Below are 26,299 nucleotides of genomic sequence, written 5' to 3'. Positions count from 1 at the left end.
TGCTGGGTCATATGATAGTTGCATATTTCATTTTTATTTTATTTTATTGTGGTAAGAACACTTAATGTGAGAGCTACCCACTTAACAAATTTTTAAGTGAACAATACATTATCATTGGCTATAGATACAATATTATCCAACAGATCTCAAGATCTTATTCGTCTTGCTTGACTGAAACTTTACACGCCTTGACTAATAAATCCCCATTTCCTCCTCCCCCAAGCCCCTGCCAACTACCATTCTGCTCTCTGCTTCTAAGAATTTGACTATTTTAGATATTTCACATAAATGGAATCATGCAGTATTTGTCTTTCTGTGACTGGCTTAGTTCACTTAGCGAGTGTCCTCAATGGTTACCATTGTTGCATGTTGCAGAATTTCCTTCTTTTTTTATGGTGAGGAAGATAGGCTCTGAGCTAACATCTGTTACCAATCTTCCTTCACTTTGTATGTGGGCTGTCACCAGAGCATGGCTTGATGAGCGATGTGTAGGTCTGTGCCTGGGATCCAAACCCACAAACCCTAGGCCAATGAAGCGGAGTGCGTGAACTTAACCACTAGACCACTGGGCCAACCCCCCTGGAATTTCCTTCTTTTTAAAGGCTGAATAATATTCCATAGTATGCATATACCACATTTTCTTTATCCATTTTTCCACCGATGGACATTTAGGTTGTTTCCGTATCTTGACTATTGTGAAAAATGCTGCAATGGACATAGGAACGCTAACATTTTTTCAATGTCCTGATTTCAATTCTTTTGGGTATACACCCAGAAGTGGAATTGCTGGATCCTATGGTAGTTCTTTGTTTAACGTCTTGTGGAACCTCTATTCTGTTTTCCACAGTGGCTGCATCATTTTGCATCTCCACCAACAGTGCACAAGTGTTCCAACTTCTCCACATCCTCGCCAACACTTGTTGTCTTTTGTGTTTTTAATAATAGCCATGCTGATGAGTGTGAGGGGGTTTCTCATTGTTGCTTTGGTTTGCATTTCCCTGATGATTAGTGATGTGCGGTATTGTTATTATTATGGTTCTAAGTTCTAGATGTTACAAGAAGTATTGTTGCATATTGTTCATCAAAATAAGGTGGAATTGATCCATACAAAGACAAAATTAGTTTATATATACCATGAAAAATTTCTTGGAAATACAAAAGAAACCATCATTGAAGCTGGGGTGTCAAAGAAGCAGCCTCTGGTGGCAGCTTAATAATTGTAATTAGGGCTTGTTGAGCCCCAACACAGCACCAGGCCACCTTGCATTCCCTCAACCATGTCAAGCTTACTCTGGCCTCAGGGCCTTTGCACTTGCTGTTCCCACTGCCCGCGACTCTCTTCCTGTCAGCTATTCCCTCATTTCCTTCCAGTCACTACTCAAATGTCACCCTGTCAGAGGTGCCTTCCTTTCTCAATCTATATAGCCCACCCTCATCTCTCTCTATCCCTGCCCTGTTTTATGTTTCTTCCTAGAACTTAGCACTCCTGACTAATTATGTATTTATATGGTTGCTTGTGCACTGGAGTGTGAGCTCCATGAGAACAGGGACTTGGTTTTGTTCACTTATGTATCCAGGACCTGGGCTGGTGCCTGGCACACAGTAGGGCTGCAAAATTAATTGTTGATGGAGAGAGACACCATGAAATCACGAAGTGTCTGATGGGGTCGGGCACAGGAACCTGGACTTCAACCGTGAGGCAATGGAGAGCAAGGAGTTCTTTTTAATTAGTTTCATTGTTGCCTTCATTTAAAATATGTATTTATGTGCAATAAAATTAGTCCTTTTTGGTGCACAGTATTACGACTTTTGACAAATGAATACAGCCATGTAACCAACCTGACAGTCAACATATAGAACAGTTCTATCATCACCCCCAAATTCCCTTGTTACCCCACTCCCAGCCCCTGGCAACACTTGATCTGTTTTCTCTTCTTATAGTTTCACCTTTTTGAGAATCATCCAGAAGGTGGCCTCTTGGGTCTGGCTTCTCTTACTCAGCACAGTGGATTCGAGATTCATTCACGGTGGGATATCAATAGCTCATTCCATTTTTGTGTGTGCGTGTGTGAAGAAGATCAGCCCTGAGCTAACATCCATGCTAATCCTCCTCTTTTTGCTGAGGAAGACCAGCTCTGAGCTAACATCTATTGCCAATCCTCCTCCTTTTTTCCCCAAAGCCCCAGTAGATAGTTGTGTGTCATAGCTGCACATCCTTCTAGTTGCTGTATGTGGGACGCCGCCTCAGCATGGCTGGAGAAGCGGTGCGTCGCTACGCGCCTGGGATCTGAACCTGGGCGGCCAGTAGCAGAGCGTGCGCACTTAACCACTAAGCCACGGGGCCGGCCCCCTCATTCCTTTTTATGGCTATGTGGTATTCTGTTGTATGGACAGACCATGGTATGTTTATCCATTCCCCAGGTGAAGCACATTTCGGTTGTTTCCAGTTTTTGGTGATTATGAATAAATCTGCTATAAATGTTCATGTACAATTTTTTGTTAAAAAGTTGAGATATAGTTCTCGTACTATAAAACTCACCCTTTAAAGTGCATGATTCAGTGGCATCTAGTACATTCACAGAATTGTGCAACCATCACCACTATCTCGTTCCACAACATTCCATCACCCCAAAGAAACCCCCTCCTCGGCAGCAGCCGCTCCCCCTCCCCCTCTCCCCTGCTTTCTGTCTCTCTGGATTTGCCTATGCTGGACACTTCATATAAATGGAATCATACAATATGTGGTCTTTTGTGTTTGGCTTCTTTCACTCAGCATGATGTTTTCAAGGTTCATCCATATTGTGGCATGTGTCAGAGCTTCATTGCTTTTTATGGTTGAGTAATATTCCATTATATTAACATACTACAATTTCATTATCCATTCATCCACTGATGGATATTTGGGTTATTTCTACTTTTTGGCTATTATGGATAATGCTACTATGAACATTTATGCATAAGTTTTAATGTGGACATATATTTTCAATTCTCTTGGGTATATACATAGGCGTGAAAATTACTGAGTCATGTGGTAACGCTATGTTTAGCTTTTTAAAGAACTGCCAAATTGTTTTCCAAAGAGCTGCACCATTTTTCATTCCCACAAGTAACGTATGAGGATTCTAATTTCTCCACATCCTCATCAACATTTGTTATTTTTTCTTTTTATTATAGCTACCCTAGTGGGTGTGAGGTGGTATCTTATTGCGGTTTTGATTTGCATTTCCCTAATGACTAATGATGTTGAGCATCTTTTCATGTGCTTATTGGCCATTTGTATATCTTCTTGGAGACATGTCTACTCAAATCCTTTACCTGCGTTGTTTTGTTTTAATAGACTTTATTTTTTGAGCAGTTTTAGGTTCACAGCAAAATCGAGGAAGGTACAGAGATTTCCCATCTATTCCCCTGCCGCCACACATGCACAGCCTCTCCCCTTATCAACATCCCCCACAGAGCGGTGCATTCATTATAGCTGATGAACCTATGCTGACACAGCATCATCATCCCAAGTCCACAGTTTACATTACTCTTTAGTCTTGGTGTTGTACATTCTGTGGGTTTGACAAATGTATAATGGCATATACCCATCATTATAGTCTCATACAGAGTAGTTTCACTGCCCTAGACATCCTCGTTGCTCCAACGATGCATCCCACTCTCCCTTAAGCTTCACCCATTTTTTACTTGGATTATTTATCTTTTTATTGTAGACTTGTAAGAGTTCTTTATAGATTCTGGAGACTAGCATCTTATCAGAAATCCATTCTGTGGGCATGTACAGGGTTTGGGTGCACATAGGTTTTCATTTCCCTGGGGTAAATATGCAGGAGTGGGACTGCTGAGTCATGTATGTTTAACTTTAAAAGAAACTGCCAACCCGTTTTCCAGAGCGGCTGTGCCATTCTGCAACACCACCAGCAATAGGAACAGTTCCAGTTGGTCCACGTCTTCGCCAACACTCTGTATCGTCAGTTCTTAAAGAAATCATCCTCAGGAACCCTTTAAAGCCTGATCATAGTCACATTTTACAGATGGCTTCACACACTTGGGCAGAGGATGGCAGCTGAGGCAGAGTCCAGAGGAGCCTGCTGAGAGGAACTGTGATGGTCCAGGCCAGGGAGAGGGAGAAGGGAAAGGGGAAGACAGAAGCGTAGTTCAAGGAGTTTGGAGTGTGGGGCTGGGAAAGTCTGAGCAGGAGAGGAAAGTGGAAAGAGGTGAGACTTGGAACAAGAAGGGCATGGTGGGCCGGCCTGGTGGCACAGCAGTTAAGTGCGTGCACTCTGCTGCGGTGGCCCAGAGTTCGGATTCTGGGCGCGCACCGACGCACCGCTTGTCAAGCCATGCTGTGATGGAGTCCCATATAAATTAGAGGAAGATGGGCGTGGATGTCAGCCCAGGGCCAGTCTTCCTCAACAAAAAGAGGAGGATTGGCAGATGTTAGCTCAGGGCTGATCTTCCTCCCTACCCCCCCCCCCCCAAAAAAAAAGAAGGGCATGGAACGCCAGGCTCAGGGTTTTTGAAACCAAGATGTTCTACCCAAGAGGATTCTGGGTCTCAATAAGGTTGCCACTTGCTATGTTGTATCTATGCCTTGAGGATGCATGGTGCACACTAGCATGTTAAAGGCTCTGACAAGTCCTGCAATAAAGAACTCTGGTGTTATTCAACCCACTGTTTCTCAAACTAAGCCCATGGCTCTCTTTTCTCCAGCCGTAACATCCTCCTCCTCCTCCTCCTCATCTCCAACGCACACCTCATCTAGCTTGTTCCTTATTATGCTCCCACAGCCTAGAATGGGCTTATAGCCAATGGCCAGTTTTTTTTTAATTGTATTAATTATCTCTTTAGATCTTGAGAACAACTCTATGAGATAGGTACTAATACAATTTCTGTCTCACAAATGAGGCTCAGAGAGGTCAGATGACTTGGCCACACAGCTAAGGCCACACAGCCTGTGGGTAGAGAACTGGAATTTGAGCTGGGACATGCTTGCAGCCTCTCCACCATCCTGCCCATCTCTGGAAGGCACCTCACATCCCCAGCGCCACACCCCCGGCCCCTATCTTAGTGGCAGATGTGGTCTCCCCACTGAGGGCTGCCCTGTGACCTCCTGCGGTCCTTTGTGCCCTGGTGGCTGTGGACATACTCGGGCTGTTGCTCAGAGAGCTCGGCTGTAACTTGAATCTCGCCTAGGCTGGGGGTGACCAGGTGGGTGGGCGGGTGACAGCCAGGGCAGAGAGGTTTGCCCAGACACTGGTGCGTGGCAGCCTGGCAACCCGTGTGGCCCTGATGCGACTGGGGGCTTCCAAAGCGTGTTCCAGGGCTGGCGGTGGTCCCCACATGGGCAACAAGCAGACAGTTTTCACTCAAGAGCAGCTGGAAGCATATCAGGTAGGGGTGAGGAGCCGGGCTCTTGTGGGTTTGGCAGCCTCGGTTTCCTGGCCTGAGAAATGGGGACAGCATCCCTTCCTCCGGGCGTGCAGTCAGGACGGTTCCCTGCGCAGCTCTGAGTGTGGCGTCAGGCGGAGGCGGGCGTGGGGCTGAGGGAGAGGACGGAGGCCCCCGAGGCAGGGCCGGGCCAAGCCAGCGTCTCTCTCCGCAGGACTGCACTTTCTTCACAAGGAAGGAGGTCATGAGGTCAGTCTGGAGGGGAGGGAAGAAGGTCTGGAAACAACTTTCCACACTAGCGGATTTGCAGTTTGACGGGGCCCGGCACCTCACAGCGGTTACAGCAGTACTGGGGGATTGCAGGCCGGGTCAGCGGACGGAGGCAGCGCCGGGGAGGCTGAGTCGTCCCTCTCACCATATTGCCGCACCCCCAGGCTGGGCTTGGGCTTTCCCTGGGGTGGCGGGGAGCCACGGAGAGTGTGAGAGCTGGGCAGAGACAGGTCAGCGTGTTAGAAAGGTGCCCCTGAGGCCAGTGTGAAGAGGTGGGAACTGGAGGCTGGGAGCCCGGGGCAGGGCCGGGAGCCAGCTCTGGGCTGTGGGGTCGGCATCAGGTGAGGGCGCCGGGAGGCGGCCTGAAGCTGCTGCAGTCCCTGGCGTGAGTGAGACAGGCATAGGTGGGTGTCCCACGTCATCGCTCGGCCCATGGAGCCATTGTCCGGAGGCCCCGACCCATGAACTTGGAGCCGTGAAACCCAAGCTGGCAGGGTTCGGCTGCAGAGTGATCGGGGCCAAGGCCCCAGTTGTGTGGGCATGGGACATCCATTATTGATGGGCACAGCTCTTAGCAGTGAGCCCCATTGTGTGGGGAGGACAGCTCACAGGGTCAGCCTGGCCCTCACGATCGGATTACTGATGGGGAAACTGAGGCTTGGACAGGGGCGGCTGCTTCCGGCTCTGCAGGCCGGCAGAGCCCCAAGAAGTTTCAGGGCTGACATTTCATCTGTCCCAAGCTTCTTACTGGTCAGGTCAACTAATTGAGGCTCGGAGGGGACGAGGGACATGTTCAAGGCCACGCAGAAACCCAAGCCCAGGCTGGGCCCTGAGGAGATGCTGACAGGGACTGGGTGAGCAGGACTGAAACTCCTGACACCTCTCCTCAAGTTCCTCGCCATCAAATGACCCAGGGACGCCCGACTCCTTCAGAGATGGTCCCTAGCAGCTTGGGGACCTCTGATTTCTCAAGATGATCTCTATAAGGCTGCTGCTCCGCGTGCCCCCAGTGAAGATAGGATGTCACCAGGTGAGGGCATTACAGTGGAGAGCTGGCCTCACAATCTAGGTAGTGTAGGTGGTATTTGGTGTTTTGCAAAATGTCTTTCGTTTGCCCTTAAAAAATCCCTGAATATTAGCCTTTGTCTCTGCTCTGCCCATTGAGGAAACCCTGCCTCCCACTATGGAGGGAGAGAAGGGAAGTGTGAAGATGGGTGTCTTTAGAAGCAGGGTCTTGCTGACAATGTGATGATGTCCAGAGATTCATAGATCAGCTCAGATTCTCTGAATGCTCCATGTGAAATGACCTCGCCTTAAGCACCCTCCCTTCTGTCATCCCCATCTGCCTGGTAAGCTCCTACCCAGGCTTCAAAGCCCAGCATTAATGCCCCTTCCTTCAGGAAGTCCTTCCTCCTCCCTGGCTTGCTTTCCCTAATCTAGTCTCCCCTAGCTCTGGGTCCCTCTCTCCACCTTGACCCTGTCCCTAGGGGGGTAGAAGTGCCTGTGTCTGGGTCTGTGCCTTTGAAAGCTGGGCCCAGGGCTGATGGCCCTTGGGGACCCAGCATCCTTCAGTATAGAGTGAGCTGCTGCGAGAGTGAGAGAGGAGGGACAAGTCCCCCGCTCCCGTCTCCCAGCTCTTCCTGCATTTCCCTCCCTATACCAGGCTCTTCTATCGCTACCAGGACCTGGCCCCCCAGCTTGTCCCTCTGGACTATACCAGCTGCCCCAATGTGAAGGTGCCCTACGAGCTCATCGGCAGCATGCCTGAGCTGAAGGTATGCCTGGGCCATGGGGCAGGCAGAGAAAAAATAGTAGGGATGCCCCTGCTGCATTCCTATGAGGTGGGTGCTGCAATTATTCCCATTTTACAGATGAAGAAACCGAGGTTCAGAGAGGTTGAGACACTTGTTCATGGCCACACAGCCAGGATAACAGAGATAGGATTCAAACCCTGGGTTGTCGGGAAGATGAGATGAGATAAAGCAGGTGAAGGGCTCAGCACAGGGCCTGTCGTTTTGCAAGTACTCAAGTAACGTTAGTTCTTCTTTTCATAGTAGGAGCTACTAAATACGGTTTCTCCTCAGCTGGATGTTTGACACATGGTTCGTGCCTTTGAAGGGAACTTGTGGGATGAGTGACTGTGAGTAGAGATTATTTTATCACAAGGGACAGAAGCCTCGTTCAAGAGGGACAGAATGGGTTGGATCACATGAGCAAAAAGTCCAGGGGCAGGTCTGGCTAACGTCAGGTACGGCTGGAACCGGGGTCTCTGAGGACGTGCTGTGAAATTTCCCTCTGTCGCTCAGCTCCTCCCAGGGAGAGGCTTCAGCCTTAGGCAGCCTGTCCTCTTGAGGTAGTGAAGGGGGGCCCCAGCACCCCAGCTTTCCTCCTGTCAGCTCTGCATTCAGAAGAAAGCAGGTCCTTCCACCTCAGTTTTGCAGAAAACATCCCAGGGCAGCCTCTGATTGGCCAGTTTGAGTCATACGCCCACCCCAGAGCCAATCACAGTTGCCAGGTGAACGGAAATCTCTGATTGGCCTCACCTGGGTCAAGTGGCTGCCTCTGGAGCTGGAAGCAAGGTCAACGCCCCCAGACCACGGGGGCAGAGTGTGGAGTTGCATGACATCCTCTCTAGGGTCCAGGGGAGCGAGGGGGTCTTGGCAGGGGTGCTTGGAGGTTCCCAGGGAGTAGGTGCTGAGAGTGAGACCATGTGGAGCCTGTGGGACCCTGCTCAGGGGTGGCTTCCATGCTTCCCGGCCCCAGGACAACCCCTTCCGCCAGAGGATCGCACAGGTCTTCTCTGAGGACGGGGACGGCCACATGACCTTGGACAACTTCCTGGACATGTTTTCCGTGATGAGCGAAATGGCTCCCCGAGACCTCAAAGCCTACTATGCTTTTAAAATTTATGGTGTGTGTGGGGCCCTGGGGTGGGGGCGTGGGGGTGGGAGGTGGGAACAAGTCCAGGCCTTGGACCAGGGGCTTGCACTGCCATCACAAACGTGTCCCAAAAGCCTTCGAGGCCCTGCATGGCCCTGTCTTCCACCCCGCCCCGTACCGCCCAACCTCGTCCCCCTGCTCCCTCCATCCAGCCGCGCTGGCCTGGCTCCTCCTCCAGCACACGAACAGGGTTCAGGGCAGGCCGCCCCAAGATGTGCCACTCTGGTATGTGGATTATTTGGAGCTGAAGACAATAAAGGCTCAGAAGACTCTGAAAGAAACTTTGACCCCACCCCCACCCCACTAACTAAAATAATTTAAGATAAAAGGCCTGTACCCAGGACAGGCCATCACCGTAGATAACTCTGGGTATCGATAGACTGGGAGGGTCCTTGCTAAGCCCATTCTTATCAAAGTTCTGTTTACCAAGCATTTACATTTATAAGGGAAATCTCCATTTGTAAAGGTATCTCCCTCTCTGTACTGGGAAGAGGGGGCAAGACCTCATCTCTAGAAACTGGTCAATGCAGAGGGCAAGGCCTTAAATCTGCATATTAACCTTACTCTTGTTTACTGTGCTTTTCTGGTCATGTCCCATAGCTGACTCTCCCCACCCCCACATCTTCCTTTGTCTTTAGGTGAAGAGGGTATTTAAGATGAGAACCTCCACCATTTTGTTAAGTTACTCAGTTTCCCTGGTCTCTCCCACATATACATGTTATAAAGCTTCGTTTGATTTTCTCCTGCTATTCGGTCTCATGTCAATTTAATTTGTAGCCAGGCAGAAAGGACCCAGAGTGGGTAGAGGAGACTATTCCTCCCCTACAACACCAAACTCTTTCTGCCTCCGGGCCTTTTCTCTGCTGTACCCTCTGCCTGGAACACCTTTCCTCTGGCTCCTTACCCTGAAGTTGAGGTCAAAAGTAGTCCCCACCCGGGGTCTCTCTCCAGTCCACATCCTATGTCTCTCCTGGCATGAAGCAGTGCTGCTGAATTTCCTCTTCAGTCGTCTGTTCCCTTCTTATCAACTTTCTCACTGAGGAGGCCACGGGCAGTGACAGCGTCTGTTTTGTTCATCATCTGTCTCCCGTGCCTGGCACACAGTAGGTGCTCAATGAATACTTGTTGAACGAAAATGTATCCTGGTGCCTGGAACACAGTAACCACACCATAAACACTTGTTGAGTGAATGAATGAAAAACAGTTACACATGCCTGACATATAGTAGGTGCTCCATTAATGCTTGTTGAGTGAATGAATGACCTCCCAGGAGGTCCCTGCCCAATTCTAAAGCAAGACCCAGCTTTCCCCCCAAGGTCTTGGTTTCCCTCCAGTGCCTCAGTTTCCTCCCCTCTGACATGGGGACAAGTGTGCTGGCCCAGCCTGCCTGCCACCTGCTGTCTCCCCACCCTACGTCCCAACCTGTCCTGCTCTGCAGACTTTAACGATGACAACTACATCTGTGCGTGGGACCTGGAGCAGACGGTGACCAGGCTGACACGGGGGGAGCTGAGCGCTGAGGAGGTGAGCCTGGTGTGCGAGAAGGTGCTGGACGAGGCTGATGGGGACCACGACGGGCGGCTGACCCTGGAGGACTTCCAGAACATGATCCTGCGGGCGCCTGACTTCCTTAGGTGACACTGCTTGCCGCCCCGTGCAACCTGGTTCCTCAAGTGAAAGGGGAGCTTACGGAGACAGTTCACAGGCTCCATTTGTGAAAGTTCCTCCATTCATTCATTTGTGACCTTGGAGAACTTTCCCAGCCTCCCTGGCCTCAGTCCCTGCATCCTTAAAGTGGGGATACTTAGGGACCCCACGGAGACCTCCTGTGAGTGGATGCAGCTCTTTGGGCAAGTGGAACACGGCTGGACTTCAGCTCTCACTTGCCTGAACATTGTGCAGTGAACAGACTGTACAACTGTACTTGGCAGTCCTGGGGAGAATCAGAGCCCTCACTGTAGGGCTGATAGTGAAGGTTAAGTGAGTAAATACAAGGAGCAGTCTGCCACCTGTTTTTGTACCTCCCATGAGCTAGGAATGATTTTACATTTTTAAATGGTTGGGGAAAAAAATCAAAGAATAATATCACTCCACGACACAGGAAAGTGACATGAAATTCAAATTTCTGTGTCCATCAGTAGTTTTCTTGGCACACAGCGACGCCCATTTGTGTACGTATTGTCTGTGGCTGCTCTCGAGCTACAAGGCAAAGTTGGAAATATCAACGATTTGCCTCTTGACAGAACGGAGTTGGCTGGCCCCTGAGTTAGCACGTGGAAAGAATGTAGAGCAATGCATGCACACAGTAGGTGCTCAGTAACTGTGTGCTATGGTTGCTGCTGTGGTTATTACCATTGGTGGGGGCCTGGCGTGCACAGGGGCCTCCTTGCTCTCCCCAGAGAAGTGTGGCTGTCTCCTGGCAGGTGTGACAACAGGATGGCTTCCGAACCGCTGACAGCACCCTCTGTGCGTCTGCCCTGCACGGTCGCCTCCTTGGCCCTCAGTACAGCCCCATGAAGGAGGGACAGCTGTTACCCCCATTTTACTGGGGAGTAAACCGAGGCACAGAGGGGGGCAGCCACCCACTTGGAGTCCCACAGCAGGGCTGGGGTGGAGCTGGGGTGCAAGCTCCAATTCAGAGGGATGTGCTCTCAAGCCCTGTGGGAGCAGGAGGGCCCGGGCCCGGGCTCTCTTGAGGGGCCCATGTCCCCACATGGCTCCCCGACTGCCCTGGGCCTCCAGGCCGAAGTGTTGGGGAGGGGGACAAAGGAAAGTTGCCCTCTGCCTGATGTCACTGACTGCGTTGCTCTCTGCACACAGCACCTTCCACATCCGCATCTGAGGGCACGGCGGAGGAGAAGCCAGGCCACAGGAGGGCGGGGTGACACTCGCCCTACTGTGAAATCCAGTCTTCCTGGGCTCTGGGAATAAACACATCACTGAGTCACACCTGCTGGGAGGACTTGTTTTCCACCTTAAACCTGGTGGATGGGAGGAGGGATGCCTGAGATCTCACCTCTGTCCTTGCTGTGTGACCCTGGGGGTGGCTACATCTTCTCTGGGCCACATTTGTACAAGAAAGGGGCTGACTTCTAGATCTCTCTCCACTGCAAGGTCTGAAAGTGCCTTGCTGTGGGTGTCAGTGGGCAGAGATGAGGTGCAGAGATCACGCACACGCTGCCCCACCCCAGGACCCCTCAAAGCCAAACCCTACTCCCAACTGCCCGAGTCCCCTCTTTTCCCTCCATCCCTGAATTCCTCAAGGGGACTGAAGCTTTAACTCCTTGTTGATTCATTACAACTGCCAGAGGAGGCCTTTGGGGAGGGGGGTGGCAGGAATGTCATTCACTGAGGCCGGCACAGTACTTTACAGTTGATGAAGCAACCGCCTCTCTGCCATTGCATTGGCTACCAATGACATCCCAGCAGGCTGGCCGAGGAGCAGTCACACTTCATTCCGAGGGAACAGAAGTGACTTCCTGAGGCCACACCTCAAGTCGTCTGCAGGGGCAGAACTGAGCCCGGGCCCACCTCACTCCAGAGCCCCCACAGCTGGCAGATTTGGGAAGCCCCGCACCCACTCTACCTGCGGTCATCCTGGGGGCCCGGTCTGCGGCCCCGGTCAACGCAAGGAGTGGTCATCCCTGCAGCCAAGACCAGCTCCCAGGGACCTCCCCACACACCTCCACTGTGCATCATTTCTAGGGCACCACTCCCACCCTAACCACCATTTATTAAGCACCTACTGTGCACCAAAGCGCTGGGTTTTACACGCAGCCTGCCGGGTCATCCCGAGAAACAGGGAGTGCTCTCCTCCCCGTTTGCCAGATGAGGAGACAGGCCCAGAGATGTGTAGTGACTCACCACAGTCACACAGCCCTGCGACCTAGGACTCCCTCCAGAGCCCGGCCCAACTCCAGCCCAGGGCCACCTCTCCCTTTGTGAAAGGCAGGGGCTCCTGTGCTGCTCCTAAAGCTGACGTCGGGGTTGGGGGTGCTTCCTGTGCGCCAAGCCCTCCCTACGTCTGCCTCCTCTCTTTCCTCTCTGTCATTTGCACGAGTACCTGGGGAGGCGTGAGTGAGCACGCACTTGGAGTTGAGCCTGGGAGCAGGGGATGGGGGAAGGGCTGGAAGTGAGCGGGCTTCAAATCCTGGCGCTGACACCCCATCGCCCTGTGACCTCAGCCACGCCTCTCCTCCTCTCCGAACCTGTCTCTCCTTTAACATGTGCAGAATGAGCCTACCTAACGGGCCCACTCAGAGGCGTAAAAGAAATAATGAACGTGGAGGGTCTGGTGCGGGGCCTGGCATACAGCAGGCGTTCCAGACCATTGCTGTAACTGGTTATTATTATTGTTATTCAAATAACCAGGTCACGCCACTGACCACTGCAGGGACCAGACTCAAGCAATGTCTTTATTGCATTTCTCAGGTTCCTGAGGGCTGGTGGGCAGTGGTGGAGAGCAAGGGGTCTGGGTGTAAGCAGCCCCTGGCAGCGAGGGTCCCTGGGCCAGGGCAAACCTTGTCTCTAGCAGTACCCGGGGGCGAAGGGCGGCGGTGGGCAGTACTCCTCGGGGAGCCAGTCCTTCTGGGCTTCTGCCAAGTCCCTCGGCTCTGGTTTGGACACCTGTGAGGACAGGGTCCTCAGGACCACTTGGTGCCAGCCCCCGACACTTGGGGTCACCTCGCTCCAGCTAGCCGACCTTGAGGCCTTCCTGGAGGAGTCACCTCTGTCTCTCAGAGCCTGGGGCACAAATGGGTCCATGTGGGCGTTAACCTCCCAGGCCGCGTCACCCGCTGGGGCCCGCGTGCTGTGGGTCCCTGGGGACCGCCTGGGGTCCCAGAGCGACGAGAAGCTCGCGGCCTCCAGGTGGGATTTCAGCTGCTGCTGGACCCTCTTGCCTGTCTGGGGGACGGTCTTGAGGTTCTTCCAGAGTTTCCGGCAGGCCTTCTCAAGAGGAGCCTTCCGGGGACAGGAGGAAGTGGCTTCCTCGGTGGGCGCTCTGTGCATCTCTGCCGACGGTGTCCTTTCCTTTGGCCGATGGAGCAGGACGGGCTTTGCGGAGGCCTGAAACAGAGAGCAAGTGAGCGGGGGCAAGCTTGCCCACCACAGCTCGGAATCTGCCCCGGAAATCGGGACCCGGGTCCTACCCAGATGCCCTGGGGCCCAGAATTGTCCCCGAGTGACCCTCCAAAGCTGACCCCCCGCCCCCTCCTTGCCATCTCAGTAGATGGCTTTCCTATCTCCCCAGGGGTCAGCAAATGCTTTCTGTAAAGGGCCAGAGAGCAAATATTCTCAGCTTGGGGGCCCGTCTCTGCTGCTGTAGGGCAACAGCGGCCAGGGGTCGCAGGCCCGTGAACGAGCGAGCCCGCGTCCCAATAACACTGCGTGGACACGGCAATGTGCGTTTCAGCTGATGTTCATGGGTCATGAAATAGCATTTTTCTTTGTTTTTTTCAACTATTCAAAAACGTAAACACCATGCTTAGCTCGACGGCCACACAGGAACAGGTAGTGGGCCGCAGGTGGCCCTTGGGCTATAGTTTGCTGACCCCTGATCCGCCCAGGTGTTCAGGCCGAACACGTCGTGTCGTTTGTGCCAGGTGCTGCCGGCACCTCACCTGCACCCTCTCCCTGAGCACGGCAGCACCCCGGCCCCCTCCCCAACGTCACACGTCGCAGACCAGAAGGGCCAGAGAACTACAGTCTCCCAGGAGCAGCGCTTGACCAATGACCGAAGGGAGCTGGAGGGTGAACACCCTGGCTCCCTCACCTGAGGAGGGATAACCGATGAGCACGCTCCGCGCAGTCCCAGCCTTCCAGGGGGACTAAGGACCGCAGGCCCCCAGGCCTAGCGCTTACTAACACAGACTTCACAGGCTTCCGCTCTCTCCTGTCGCGCTTCCCTGCTCTCCCAGCGGCCCCTCCTGGGATCATCTCCCCAGTAACGGAGGACAGGGGCTCAGACCATGACAACATCCCTCTGCCTCTCATTTACCGTCTCCAAGCCATCAGCAGGCTCCCTTCTAAAATGTCCCAAATATCCACTTCTTTCTCTATCCCCAGGGACCCCCTTCTGGGCCCTCCCATCCGGACACTGCCTCTGCCTCCTTCCCGCCACCTCGACCACTGCCCCCAGACAGCCTCTTCTGCAGCCAGCAGCCACAGGCAACATTTAAGCCCCTCAGTCTGATCACGCTCACACTCCCATGGCTCCGTGGCACACCTGGAACAGAGCCCCATCTCCTCTCCCTGGCCCTGAGGCCCTGCATGACTGGCCCCTGCTGACCCTGACCCTCACCTCCCAACAATCACCCTTTTGCTCACTCCACTCCGTCCACACACTGGCTTTTGTTGTTCTTCTGTTTTTCAAGCACACTGAGCCTCAGGACCTTTGCACATGCCGTTTCCTCTGCCTCGAATGCTCTCCCTGCACCTGTGTGTGTGTCTGGCTGCTCTTCACCCTGCATGGCCCAGGTCTATGCCACCTCCTCTAGGAGGCCTTCCCAGACTGTCCCCCCCAAAACTAGACACCCACCGATGTCCATCACATCAGCCCGTTTCATTTCCTTTACTGTCAGAACTTCTCTGCCATGTGGAGGGCCTGGAGGGCACTTAGGCCCCGACCCAGGGGCCCCTGAAGGTCCCATCAGCCCTGAGAAGCTGGGTCCATTCATTTACTCTTTCCTCTACTCCACAGATTCATTAGTTGAGCACCTTCTGAGAACGTACCAGGTCCTCCCTGAGGGGCAGGAAAGCAGAGGTGAACAAGCCAGATAGACTCCCAGGCCTCCCAAAGCTCACAGCCTGATGGGGGAGGCAGACAGGAAACATGGAAACCCATAAATAAACAAGACTTCAAATTGTGAAAAGTGCTCTGCAGTGAATAAATAGGGGGATGTGATGGAGAATGTAGGGGCGCTACTTTAGGTGTGGAGATTGGGGAGGAAGACACTTGAAGAACTGAAGAAGCCAGGCATGAGAAATCTAGGGACAGAGCACACAGCATGTACAAAGGCCCTGGGATGGCACCAGCACGTGCAAAGGTCCTGAGGTTAGCTTGATGTGGCCAAACAACAGAAGGAATGGCAGAGAGGGTGGAATTGGGCTAGAGATGGGCAGAAGGAGGAGCTGAGGTCGCAGCTGGGATTTCAATCTCCGTGCCTTGGGAAATCACTGGAAGGTTTTAAGCTCAGAGCTACAGAATCCAATCTTCATTCTAGAAAGTCTCCTCTGGCAGCTGTTGGCCACCTCTGCTCCTCCCCCTCTCCCAGGTTAGAGGTGCCAGCTTTCTGTCACATACCTCCCCAGGTGAGGCCACGGGACAGGAGGGGGCATTCTGATGTTTGCCGGGGCCGTGGGCGGGGCTGGCGGCTTCTTCAACCAATGCGTTGGAGTAAAGGAAGAGATCCTCGTAATCCACGTTTGCTGGATCCTTCTGTGGGGCAGAGGGGATCTGCAGCTCACCCCCAAGGAGGGGAACAGGGATGGGGCTGGGGTCCCGGACCCTGGAAGTCGGGGCTCAGGGGCTGCCCCACCCACACACCTTGTAAGGAAGCATGCCCGCCCACAGCAGCTTACATGGGCTAGACCCTTGCCCTGAGCCTTATGAAGAAACTCCTATTCCTGTAGATCAGCCAAGTTACACTGGCACCTGAAGCGCTCGTTGTAAAAGAACATCAGCCAGGGGAGGGACTAGGGCAGGGCCGTGGGGGCACAGGGCCCCCGAGAGTGACAGAATCACAAGAGGCTGAAGGGGGCGGTGGGCGGCTTGGCCCCTGGGAGGGCGGCTGCTGCTCACCCGGGGCCAACACTCACCTGCCCACAGGGCTGTGTCAGCCACTCCCCGTGAAGCCGCCCTGGCTGCTGCTGGTGGAAGGCGACCAGGGCGTCCAGCGAGGCATGGGCCCTCTCCTCCCCGGGGATCACGAAGCTCCCGTCATCCAAGAGCTTCACCATGACGTGATGGCAGCAGCTCCGGGCTCTGCGGAGACACCGCCGGGGCTGGGACATCCCATTTCCCCTCATTCTGTCCCCTTCCAGCCCTTGAGCTGGCAGCATCAGGGCGGCAGCCTCACAGCCCAGGTTCTCACATAGGCTTCTCCACTCATTAGCCACAGGGTACTTGGTAGGTGACTAGCAGCCCCATGCCTCAGTTTCCCCGTCTATAACATGGGGCTACTAAGGCTGACCTCTTGTGAAGATGAAACAAGCTATTGCAGGTAAAAGCTTAGCTCGGTGCCTGGCGAGGGGAAAATGACCAATAAAAATGATGACAATGAAAATCTGAGTCGGGTCCCAGTCTAAGGCTGTGTGCCTGGCACACAGCCGGCGCTCAATAAATGTTCTCTTAATGAATGGACGCACTTATGAATGGCTCGTTGTGTGTGCTTACTCTATCTTATTTAATTCTCACATCAAGACTCGGAATTAATTTTAGCATCCTAAGTTAGAGATGAGGGCTTTGAGGGAGGCACACAGAGGTTGAGGACCTTGTCCAGGGTCACACAGCATGTAAGTGGCAGAGCCAAGCCTTGGACTGTGCGACTCAAGGCCTAAGATTTCCCCACTGGAGGTAACTTTGTAATGGAGCCATTGGGTTGTTTTACTCCTTTGGCCTGCAGGCCTTTTGAAAAGCAGTTTGTGGTGCTGAATCCTCTGAGATGCCAGATCATGCTTTGAGGCCTCAAGGTGCTGGACTGCTGTGAGTGCCCTAATCCATCCCCCTGGGTGGATGCAGAGAGTTGCCAAGTAGATGGTGGAAGGGACAGGGGATTAGGGGAAGGGCGGTAGCCACTCTCGGGCCCCCAGCAGTCCCTGTTCTCAGACACACGATCTCAGGTACCACCAGCCCCATGTCTGCTGTTTACAGCTGGACCTGCAGCCACTCACTCTTCAGCAAGACTCTGCCAGACCCTCACATGAGTTGCTCTCTGAGAAGCTGTGGTGTGAAGCACCCCTTGCCCCTCCCAGGAAGCGCCCGAGCCCTCCTGCCCCTGCCCTGGCCGCAGCCCAGGCCTTACTTGTAGGAGAGCGTGTAGCCCACGTGGCTGTGGCTCACTCTGATGAGGAAGCATCCCAGTGGCTGTGCCTCCAGCAACTTCTCGGCGTCCCTGGACGGACACACACAGGCGGGGATGGCTGAGGTCCAGCCGCCAGCGTCCTGGCCAGACTCCTGGTGCGCCAGGCGTCCCAGGACTGAACGTGCCACCTACGGCCTTGCTGACCCTGGGCTGTTTCAGACCTTGGGACAGCCAGGGACAGGGACGTCCCCCCAGAGGGGCACACAGCCTCTGACGACCTGACCGCAGGAGGCCTGCTCCCGTCCCCAGTGCCTGGAACCCCCCTGGCACCTCTGCGGGGGTCAAGGCGCCAGCGGTAACAGGGCAGGAGCTGTCTCGGACGCATGAGAGCTCCAAAGCCAGCTGTGCTCCTCATTAGCTGTGTGGCCCCTGGCGGGGCTGGTCCCTTTCTGACCTGCAGCTTCCTCGAGGGGAAAGCAGCCCCTCGTGCCCAGGGCTGACATGCGAACAGATGAAATGTGGGCGCCGGGCGCGTGGGAGCAGCTCCCTGGCGAGTGCTCACAAAGCATCCCTATTGTCACTACGGTTCTTCACTGTGATTGTTACTACTGCTATCTGGGGCTCAGAGAGAGGAAGGTGGCCTGCGTGGGACAAGGTGGGAGCCTGTGGCCCACGTCGCCCGATGCGGAGGCCGCCGACCACGTGTGTCTGCTGAGCACTTGAAGCGTGGCGGGTCCGAGTCAAGCTGTGCTCTCAGCCTACAAGCCCACCAGAGATTGAAGACTTCGTACAAATAAAGGGACTATATCGTCTCGTGAATGACTTCTGAGTACTGATTACACATGGGAATGACAAGACCTTGGATACACTGTACTGGGTTAAATAGAAGACATGATTAAAATGAATTCCACCTGTTTCTTTTCACTCCTTTTACCATAGCTACTAAAAAATTTAAGATTGCAATGTGTGGCTCACACGATATTTCCATCGGTGTGCCCCAGAACTCAGAAACGTGCCCAGTTCGTCCTCTTTGCGGCTGTCACAATGTTCTCTCAATTTCCCACATGCAGAAGGTGGCAATAAGTGTTCTTTTTCCCTTTCATTTAGAGCCAGGCCCTTGGGGTGACCAAGCAGGTGAGTTTGTGCATGTCCTCAGAGCTCGGTCTGATGTAGCAAGTGCATGTTGGCTATCTTCTCGCTGCACAGAGGGCAGCTGTTAGGGACTGTACTAAGAGGGGTTCTGAGGCTGCACGCTGCCATCATTGACTGGTGATGCCCAGTGTGGATGAGTGGGGTAAGGGCCTGCCAGATCACTATGACAGACAAAGCTGAGGTGCAGAGAGGGGAAATAACTTGCCCAAGGTCACACAGCAAGGAGGCAGGATTCAAGCCCAGGACTCCATAGCTCTTTTCACTCTCTTCACCCACTGAGCTGAGCTGAGCCCAGAATTCTGCAGTGAAAACCTGCCGAGGGCAGGGGGATAGACAAGGAAAGAGGGGAAGGGCAGGGTGGAGGATGTGGGTGTCCTCACTCTCTCGAGATGGCACCGTGGAACCAGGCAGGGACCCCTCCTTGGGCCAGCTGGCCCATCTGTGTCTGCACGAACCAGTCGAGTCGTGGGGGCAGCGGCGGGGGCAGCTTTCCGGCCTCTGTCATGGCTTCCTGGGGATGGTGACCTGGGGCAGGACGGAGGAGAGAGAGTCAAGCCTAGTCTACCTCCCATCTTTGCTCTATTCTTGCAGCTCATGGTGCCTCCTCCTCTGAGAAGCCCTCCAGGCTGCTCAGGGCAACAGACTTGAAACTGGCTTGCGTTTCGTGAGCAGCTACTACGTGCTGGCACTGATGTGCATTCATTCATTGACTCCTCCTGAAAATCCTCCGAGGATTTTTCCTTTTCCTTTTATTCTTGTTATGCCATTACTACAAGTGTTAGGAAGCTCCCTTTGTAAATATATGTATTTAAGTTTAGGAACTGAGTTTAAGTGTTAAGTAAATATCAACCTCTCTGGAGGGTGTGGAGATGGCACCATGGTAGGTGAATGAATGAAATAGCTGACACACGGTGGCACCACAAATGGCTGCCATGGTTAGTTCAACACTAGGGAGAGGTGGCCCCAAATGGTCACCTCTGCTAACAACGTTGCCACACGTGATGGCCACTGATGGCACATCTGTAACGTGTCAGGTGCAACATTAATTAACACGCGTTCTTGACAATCTTAAGCTGAAGATGCCACTGGACTTTGTGAGCCAATGACAGGGAGGCAGAAAACAGCACCAATTTGCAAAACAGTGTCAGGTCGGGGTAAAACCAGCACGAGGGTCATGCCCTGCTCGATTGTCCACTCATGACCTCTCACTCTCACCCTTAATTCTCTCTCCAAATCAGAGCTCCGGCCCCCTGCTGGCCCGTCTAATACTTCAATATCGCAGAAGGTCGTTGTTACCAGGCTGTTTCCACAGGGAGGGGGCGGGTGGACAAACCCAGTCAATATTGACTCTCTCCTGCTAGAAGACAGATGCGAGCACGCCCTCTGGGAAGTGGCCCACAGGAATTCTGCAGCAAGTGACATTAAATACATCTATTAAGAAATGTTTAATAAAGCAGGGTGACAAAGCAATTAAGAGCCTGGAATCAGAGCCAGACAGCCTAGGTTCAAACCCCAGCTCCCCCACTTCGCCACTGTGTGTGACCTTGGGCAAGTCACTTAACCTCTCTGTGCCTGTATTTTCATCTGCAATTTGGGGATAATGATGATATTTAACCTGGGAAGGCATAGCTGGTACAGAGCTAAGCATTGTATAAGTATATAATAAATATTCATGAATCCAGTTGTGACTAAGCATGGGATAATGTTTCCAGGCTTGTTCTTTTTTTCTACTTGCGAGACTTCCTACTTATCCTTCAAGACTCAACAAAAGTATCCCCTCCTCCAGGCAACTTTCCTGCCTCTTCCCCTAGACAAAGCTCTGGCACCCTTCTCTGTCCCCCACCTTCCCCACCGTCCCTGCCTCTGGTCTCGCCTCGCTTCATGCAGCTGGAGTGTCTATGTCTGGTTCTGTCTGCTCCAGATCAGAGGCTTCTGGGGACAGGGCCCAGGGCTAGGTTCTTTTGGATTTTTCTGAGTCCCCAGCATCATCTGGCACTGGGCAGGCCCAGAGAACGGTGCAGGGCTGTTGGCTGATAAATAACTAGCTATTCTTGAATAGATATGAATAACTACTCTATTTGCTGATGAATGAACCCACACTAAGTTTCAAACTCCTGACCCTGGCACTGGGACTTCCCTGGCCTCCTCTTCCCCCACATTCCAGCCCTAAGGACATCCTTGCTCTCTACCCAAAACAGATCAAGCTCTCTCTCCCCTCCTCACCTTTGCACACGCTGTTGCCCTGCCAGGAATGTCCTTTCCCCAAATCCAGCTCCACCTCCTAATGGTCACCTGCCAGTGCCCCCCAAAAATTCCTCCTGCCTCTCTGGTCCCCGCCAGCCCCATCCCTCCTTCTGGCCCAGCCGGGCCCCCATGCTCTGTCTCCTAGAGGGCCAGGATGGGGTTCAGTGAGCATGGGGCGGGCACAGAGGTGGGCATGTGGCTGGCTGAGGGGCCCCCGCTGGCGCACGTACCTGGGAGACCCCTGGGCCCCGAGGCCCTGGCTCTGGCTGTGCTCGCTGCCTGCAGGAGCTTGGGTTTCGGTTCAAGGTCTGCACGTCAGCAGGGCGGGGCCACTGCCCCTGGGAGGTTCCTGTTTTCTTAAGCAGGTGGGCCCCGGGGGCGCGACCAGGACAACCCCAGTCCCCCTCTGTCTTCAGTCCAACAAAGCTGCTGAGCTGCAGGTGGAGGGACACTCTTGCTCCCCCAAGACCTTAACAAGCCTTTAGGGAGCACCTGTTGTATGCCAGATCCTCAGAACACAGAGGTGACCTCAAGACAGGTGCTCCCGGCATCTATAGTCTAGCGGGCAACGGAGAGGAGGGAGAAATTATTAATGTCGCTGTTTCAAAGAGGACAGCCCATCAGGAACGCGGGACTGGAGTTCAAGAACCCTCAGAGGGGCCTAACTGATCTGGAGGAAGGGGCACCGGTGTGGGTGGGAGTCAACTCGATCTATGGGGGGTGCACAGAGTGCTCTAGGTGGAGAGAACAGCACGGGCAAAGGCCCTGAGGCAGGATGGAGCCTGGACAGGCTGGGGCCTCACTGTGTGCACAGGACCACGTTATGACTTACTTTGTTAAAGAAAAAAAAATCACATTTAAAAGGATAGTTTATGACTGCATTGGCACCAAGACCAGTGTAGCCTGGGCTGGATTCATTATTATATATTCATTTTTATTGGATTCAGTTTTTTCCTCTGATTTTAAAAAACTAAAGCGTTTTGGGGGCCCCTACACACGGCGTGGGCCCGGCGCCTAGGGGATCCGCCGCCCCGGATGTGTGCTGGCTGACCTCCGCAGCACACGAGGAAACCACTTCCTCCTTCCCTCTCAGGCGGATGCGCCCAGATCCTCCGCGGAGCGGGGCCTTCCCGCGGGCTTATCGCCCTGGCCAGGGGGGCCTGAGAGCCTCCACTGTAGGCTCCCGCTGGGCCCCTCACGGCCCCGCTCTTGGGAGGGGGCCCTTATCTGGAGCCTGCAGGTCAACCAGGCCTGAGCAGGAGGCACATGGGGCTCGCCTTCTCACTCCCCCACTGTGTGACCTTGGGTGAGTCGCTCCACCTCTCTGGGCCTCAGTTTCCTCATCTGTGAAGTGGGCACCTAATGGCACTCCCTAGTCACGGGAGGATGGCGGGAGGGACAACCTTCAAGCAGGCAGCACGGGCTCGTCAGGAGTAACAACACCAGGACTCTTCACCGTGACTGAACCTGACGCCTTTGTGCCTGGCGGGGCGACGCGGGCTGGGGCTGCAGACCTCACCGGCCCGGCAGCCTTGGGCACTCACTTCACCTCTCTGACCCTCCATGCCCTCCGCTGCCCAGTGGGCTGGCGTCCAGCCTCGACGATGAGGAGCAACGTGCTGGGGAGGGGATCAGAAGTGCCCAAGAGACCTTGTCACTTAGAAAGCCTGGCCATCGGGGGTCTCATGTACGTGGAGCTCAGTCTCCAGAAACATGGGGCGCTTCAGCCCACCCCCCACCGGGCCCCGGAGGCTCCACCAGAGGGCTCCGCCCTGATTGCCCTGACCTGCTTGGGGGATGTGGTCTCCCACAGACTAACGTCCCCGCTGAGAAGGTCACAACAGAATCACCCCCACCCCGCGGTGACCACAGTCCTCCAACCGACAGGTCCCCCGACCCAGGAAGTTCCAGAAGAGGACCAGCAGGGACAATAAGGGCTGGGACTCGAAGGTCCCAGCCCAACCCCGACGTCAGCCCCGCCCCTCCGATCTCAGCCCCTCCCCTCTGGCGTCAGCCCCTCCCCCTCCGACGTCCGGCCCCCCTCCGACGTCAGCCCCTCCCTCTCGGATGCCAGCCCCTCCCCCTCCGACGCCGGCCCCTCCTCCCCGGCGTCAGCCCCTGCCCTCTATATCAGCTCTGGGCTTCTAACTGGAGGCCTCGGCTAGTTAGTAGGACTTTTAGGGCCCCATGTGGGGTGGCTTTTGGGGTAGGCCACCACAATGCCATCTCAGCCCTGGGGATATGCTGGGGCTGTAGATGTCAGGGGTGGGGAAGTCAAGCTCTGCCAACGCTGGGCTTTATGCAGTTTTACGGTTCTGTGGTCCACGCTGCCTCCATTCTATTCATTCACTCATTCATTCCACAAACATTGATTGAGCTCCAACTGTGGGCACCATGCTAGATGCTGCGGATGAAGCAGAAGACAGGCACTGTCCCTGCCCTGCTGGAGCCCACAGTCGGTGGGGAGACATGATGCCAAGTCTACATGCAGGAAAGGCTGGCAGAAGAGGTGACGGCAAGGGCAAAGGCTCTGGGGTGGGAATGAACTTGGCACGCTTGAGCAGCAGACAACGGCCAAGGTGTTCAAAAGGTGGAAATAACCCAAGTGTCCATCAACAAATGAATGGATAAAAAATGTGGTTCTTCCATACAATGGAATGTCAGCCGTAAAAAGGAGTGAAGCACTGACACAGTATAATATGATGGACCTCGAAAACTATGTGGCGTGAGAAAAGCCAGACACAAAAGGCCACGTAGTGTACGAGTCCATGTGTATGAAACGTCCAGAACAGGCAAATCCACAGAGACAGCAGATGGCTGGTTGCCAGGGGCTGGGGGAGGTGGGTGGGGAGTGACTGCTCATGGGGACAGGGTGATGAAAATGTTCTAAAACTGACTGTGGTGATGGTTGCACAACGCTGCAAATATAGTAAAGTCCACTGAATTGCACTTTGGTGGGTAATGTTATGGTGTATGAATTATATCTCAATAAAGCTATTATAGAAAAAAAAGCCGAGATGTCATCTCTCTCAGTACAAGAGGACAATGGCTGAGAAGCCACTTCCCTGCCTGCCACCCCATCAAAGTCCTTAGAAATAAGAAAAATCAGTGACTCTGAGGAAGAGGTTGAGTGTAAGGTGGGACTGAAGAGTTCAAGGACTCCACTTGACCTGGTTGGGGGCAGCTGGTGGAAATTTGGAGCATTATGGAGCAATACTTACAGCTCAAAGCTGTAAGCTTTTTGGAAGACTTGTTCCCCACTAGAGACAAGATATGAAAAGAGAAGCGAGTTTTTCCCTTGGGGCACAAGACGAATAATGATGCTAACAATGATGATGGTGATGATGATATGATGATATTAACGAGGAGGAGGAGGATGACGATGTTGACAGCAGCTCACCTCCTGGTGCTCGACTGTCTCTCCCAGTAGGGGCGTGCCACCTCACTGGCTCTTCATAGCCGTCCTATGAGGTGGGAACTATGATTATGCCTGTTTTGCAGACGAGGGAACTGAGGCTTAGGCCTCCGTTGTGCCGTGGGTCTGAGGCTGTGCTGGGATCCAAGCCCAGGCTGCTGCCTCTTACCCATGACCTGTGAAGGGCTCAGAAGCAAGCCAGGCACGGGGCGGGGCGGGGCGGGGCGGGGCGGGGGAGGATCTCCCAGCATTTGCTCTTAATTGCCATTAGCCATCCCTTTCTCCAAATTTTGCGGCTTTGGGGAAGAGTGGAAAAAAAGCAAAGGTTTCCCAAGTGGCCATTTCTCAGGCACCATTGGGGGACTGTGAGTTTTAGAAGCAGGATTCGGGGCCCTCCTGGAGTGGTGGCTCAGAGGGCTTGGGGAGGGGAACCTTGACAAAGTTCCAGAGAGATGTTGATGGAGCCCTGCCGGGGACTCCCAGGACAGGCCCCTAATCCCATCTGGGGGAAAGAATTGCATGGCGGGAGCTCCAAACCCACCCCCGAGTTTGCACTGCCTTCTCCTCAGTGAGCTTCCGGGGCAGTGTGGGGGCCCAGAGGAGGGAAGTCTGGGACAAGGAGCTGCCGTCCAGGTTGCAGAGAAGACAGGATATCAGCTCCTCCCTGCTCACTCCTGGAGGCCATGTGCATGTCCATTAACTTATGGGTGCAGGCCACACATGAACATGCCACGAGGCCCCTGTCCTCGTTCGTGGAGCTTACATGCTGAGGGGTGATGAGAGTTGGCCGTGAGAACAAGTGACTTCTGATAAATGCCACGAAGATGGGGTGGGAGGAGAGAGGGTCGTGGTTGGCGAAGGTCTCTGCAGAAGTGGCCCTGGATGGCCATGACCTGATGGATGAGTGGGCTGTGCAGACTCAGAGTACTCCCAGACAGAGGGCACAGCAAGTGCAAAGGCCCTGGGGAAGTGAAAAGCATGGGGTAAAGCAGTAAGACAGAAGAGGGGCCAGAGTGGGGTGAGCCAGGGGAGAATGGCCAGAGAGAAGGGAGAAGGTGGGCGGCTGCCCAGCACGCAGGGGCCCCTGGTGAGGAGTGTGAGTTGTACCTAGGTACAAGAGGGAGCTGGGGGTGACACCATCTGATTTCTCTTTCCTAAAGATACCCTGAACATAGCCCGAAGGACAAAAGGGAGGCTGGGACGGAGGTCCAGGGGTGGTGGCTCAAATGCGGGAGGGGGAGGAGGATGGAACCCCAGGTAGGAGCTCTCTCGGCTGTGTTCCAGGTATGGTGCTGAGGAGACATCTAAATTGGAACAGACAGCAGGCAGGTGGCCGTGGGGGCCTGGAGCTCAGCTGGACCTGCAGGCTGGAGTCCCTGGTATGTCTAAGGCCTGCTGGCAGGGCTGACCCTTGGCTGGCCTGAGAACCTGGCTGGTAAACAGTTCCCTGTGCTGACACAGAACTTTCCCTACATGATGTGTGGCTCACAACTGTGCCTAAATGGTTTATACAAACGATACGGTTTATGCTCAACACCTGCTTTCTTTCTAGGAGGCTGAAATCCTGGTACATCCAGACAGAGGGTGCCACGTGGCCAGCCCCAGTAAAAACGCTGGGCGCTGGGTCTCTCAGGAGTGTGCCTGGTAGACCACACTGCACACGTGCGCTCACAGCTTGGGGACGGGGAAATTAAGCACGTCCTGGGGGACCCCACGGGGACGGGACTCCTGGAAGCTTGTGCCTGGTGCTTCCAGACATGGCCCCATTTGCCTTTTCTCTGTGCCCATTTCCCTTTGTACCCTCTGCTGTAATACATCAGCTATATGCCAAGTCCTAGTGAACCAGTGAACCTGGGGGTGGTCT

General features: G+C 53.9%; 2 protein-coding genes across 6 annotated transcripts; one reads left to right on the top strand and one right to left on the bottom strand.

Annotated features, from left to right (window-relative positions):
- Positions 1-5,343: 5,343 nt before the first annotated feature.
- CIB3 (calcium and integrin binding family member 3) lies at positions 5,344-11,443 on the top strand. Of its 2 annotated transcripts, XM_058563458.1 has the most exons (6): positions 5,344-5,394; positions 5,606-5,640; positions 7,325-7,436; positions 8,425-8,572; positions 10,040-10,235; positions 11,422-11,443. In XM_058563458.1, the coding sequence occupies exons 1-6, from the start codon at positions 5,344-5,346 to the stop codon at positions 11,441-11,443; spliced, it is 564 nt and encodes a 187-aa protein (XP_058419441.1). The 2 variants fall into 2 exon arrangements, with proteins under 2 accessions (XP_058419441.1, XP_058419442.1); XM_058563459.1 differs by lacking the exons at positions 5,606-5,640; positions 7,325-7,436.
- Positions 11,444-13,002: 1,559 nt separating this feature from the next.
- HSH2D (hematopoietic SH2 domain containing) lies at positions 13,003-21,339 on the bottom strand. 4 transcript variants are annotated; one of them, XM_058563602.1, is made up of 7 exons: positions 21,251-21,339; positions 19,992-20,182; positions 19,157-19,301; positions 17,625-17,714; positions 16,420-16,585; positions 15,905-16,039; positions 13,003-13,668 (listed from the first exon to the last, which is right to left on the bottom strand). In XM_058563602.1, exons 3-7 carry the CDS (start codon positions 19,279-19,281, stop codon positions 13,129-13,131), a joined length of 1,056 nt encoding a protein of 351 aa, XP_058419585.1. In that variant the 5' UTR covers positions 19,282-19,301; positions 19,992-20,182; positions 21,251-21,339; the 3' UTR covers positions 13,003-13,128. The 4 variants fall into 4 exon arrangements, with proteins under 4 accessions (XP_058419585.1, XP_058419588.1, XP_058419586.1 ...); XM_058563605.1 differs by having other exon boundaries at positions 15,905-16,036; XM_058563603.1 differs by having other exon boundaries at positions 20,073-20,182.
- Between the last annotated feature and the right edge of the window lie 4,960 nt (positions 21,340-26,299).

The sequence above is a fragment of the Diceros bicornis genome, chromosome 20, assembly GCF_020826845.1.
Source record: "Diceros bicornis minor isolate mBicDic1 chromosome 20, mDicBic1.mat.cur, whole genome shotgun sequence".
NCBI lineage: Eukaryota > Metazoa > Chordata > Mammalia > Perissodactyla > Rhinocerotidae > Diceros > Diceros bicornis.
Note: the sequence above shows the minus strand (reverse complement) of the source record. Positions and strands in the feature narration are given on the sequence as shown.

What these genes read in the sequence shown, in the direction of transcription:
- CIB3 (XM_058563458.1), top strand. Translation starts at nt 5,344, where the DNA reads ATGGGCAACAAGCAGACAGTTTTCACTCAAGAGCAGCTGGAAGCATAT. An exon ending in AGCAGCTGGAAGCATATCAG is followed by an intron (nt 5,395 to 5,605) that starts GTAGGGGTGAGG and finishes CTCTCTCCGCAG; the next exon opens with GACTGCACTTTCTTCACAAG. An exon ending in ACAAGGAAGGAGGTCATGAG is followed by an intron (nt 5,641 to 7,324) that starts GTCAGTCTGGAG and finishes TCCCTATACCAG; the next exon opens with GCTCTTCTATCGCTACCAGG.
- HSH2D (XM_058563602.1), bottom strand. Translation starts at nt 19,281, where the DNA reads ATGACAGAGGCCGGAAAGCTGCCCCCGCCGCTGCCCCCACGACTCGAC. An exon ending in TGACACAGCCCTGTGGGCAG is followed by an intron (nt 16,040 to 16,419) that starts GTGAGTGTTGGC and finishes TCTGCCCCACAG; the next exon opens with AAGGATCCAGCAAACGTGGA. An exon ending in CCGTGGCCTCACCTGGGGAG is followed by an intron (nt 13,669 to 15,904) that starts GTATGTGACAGA and finishes TCTCTGTTTCAG; the next exon opens with GCCTCCGCAAAGCCCGTCCT.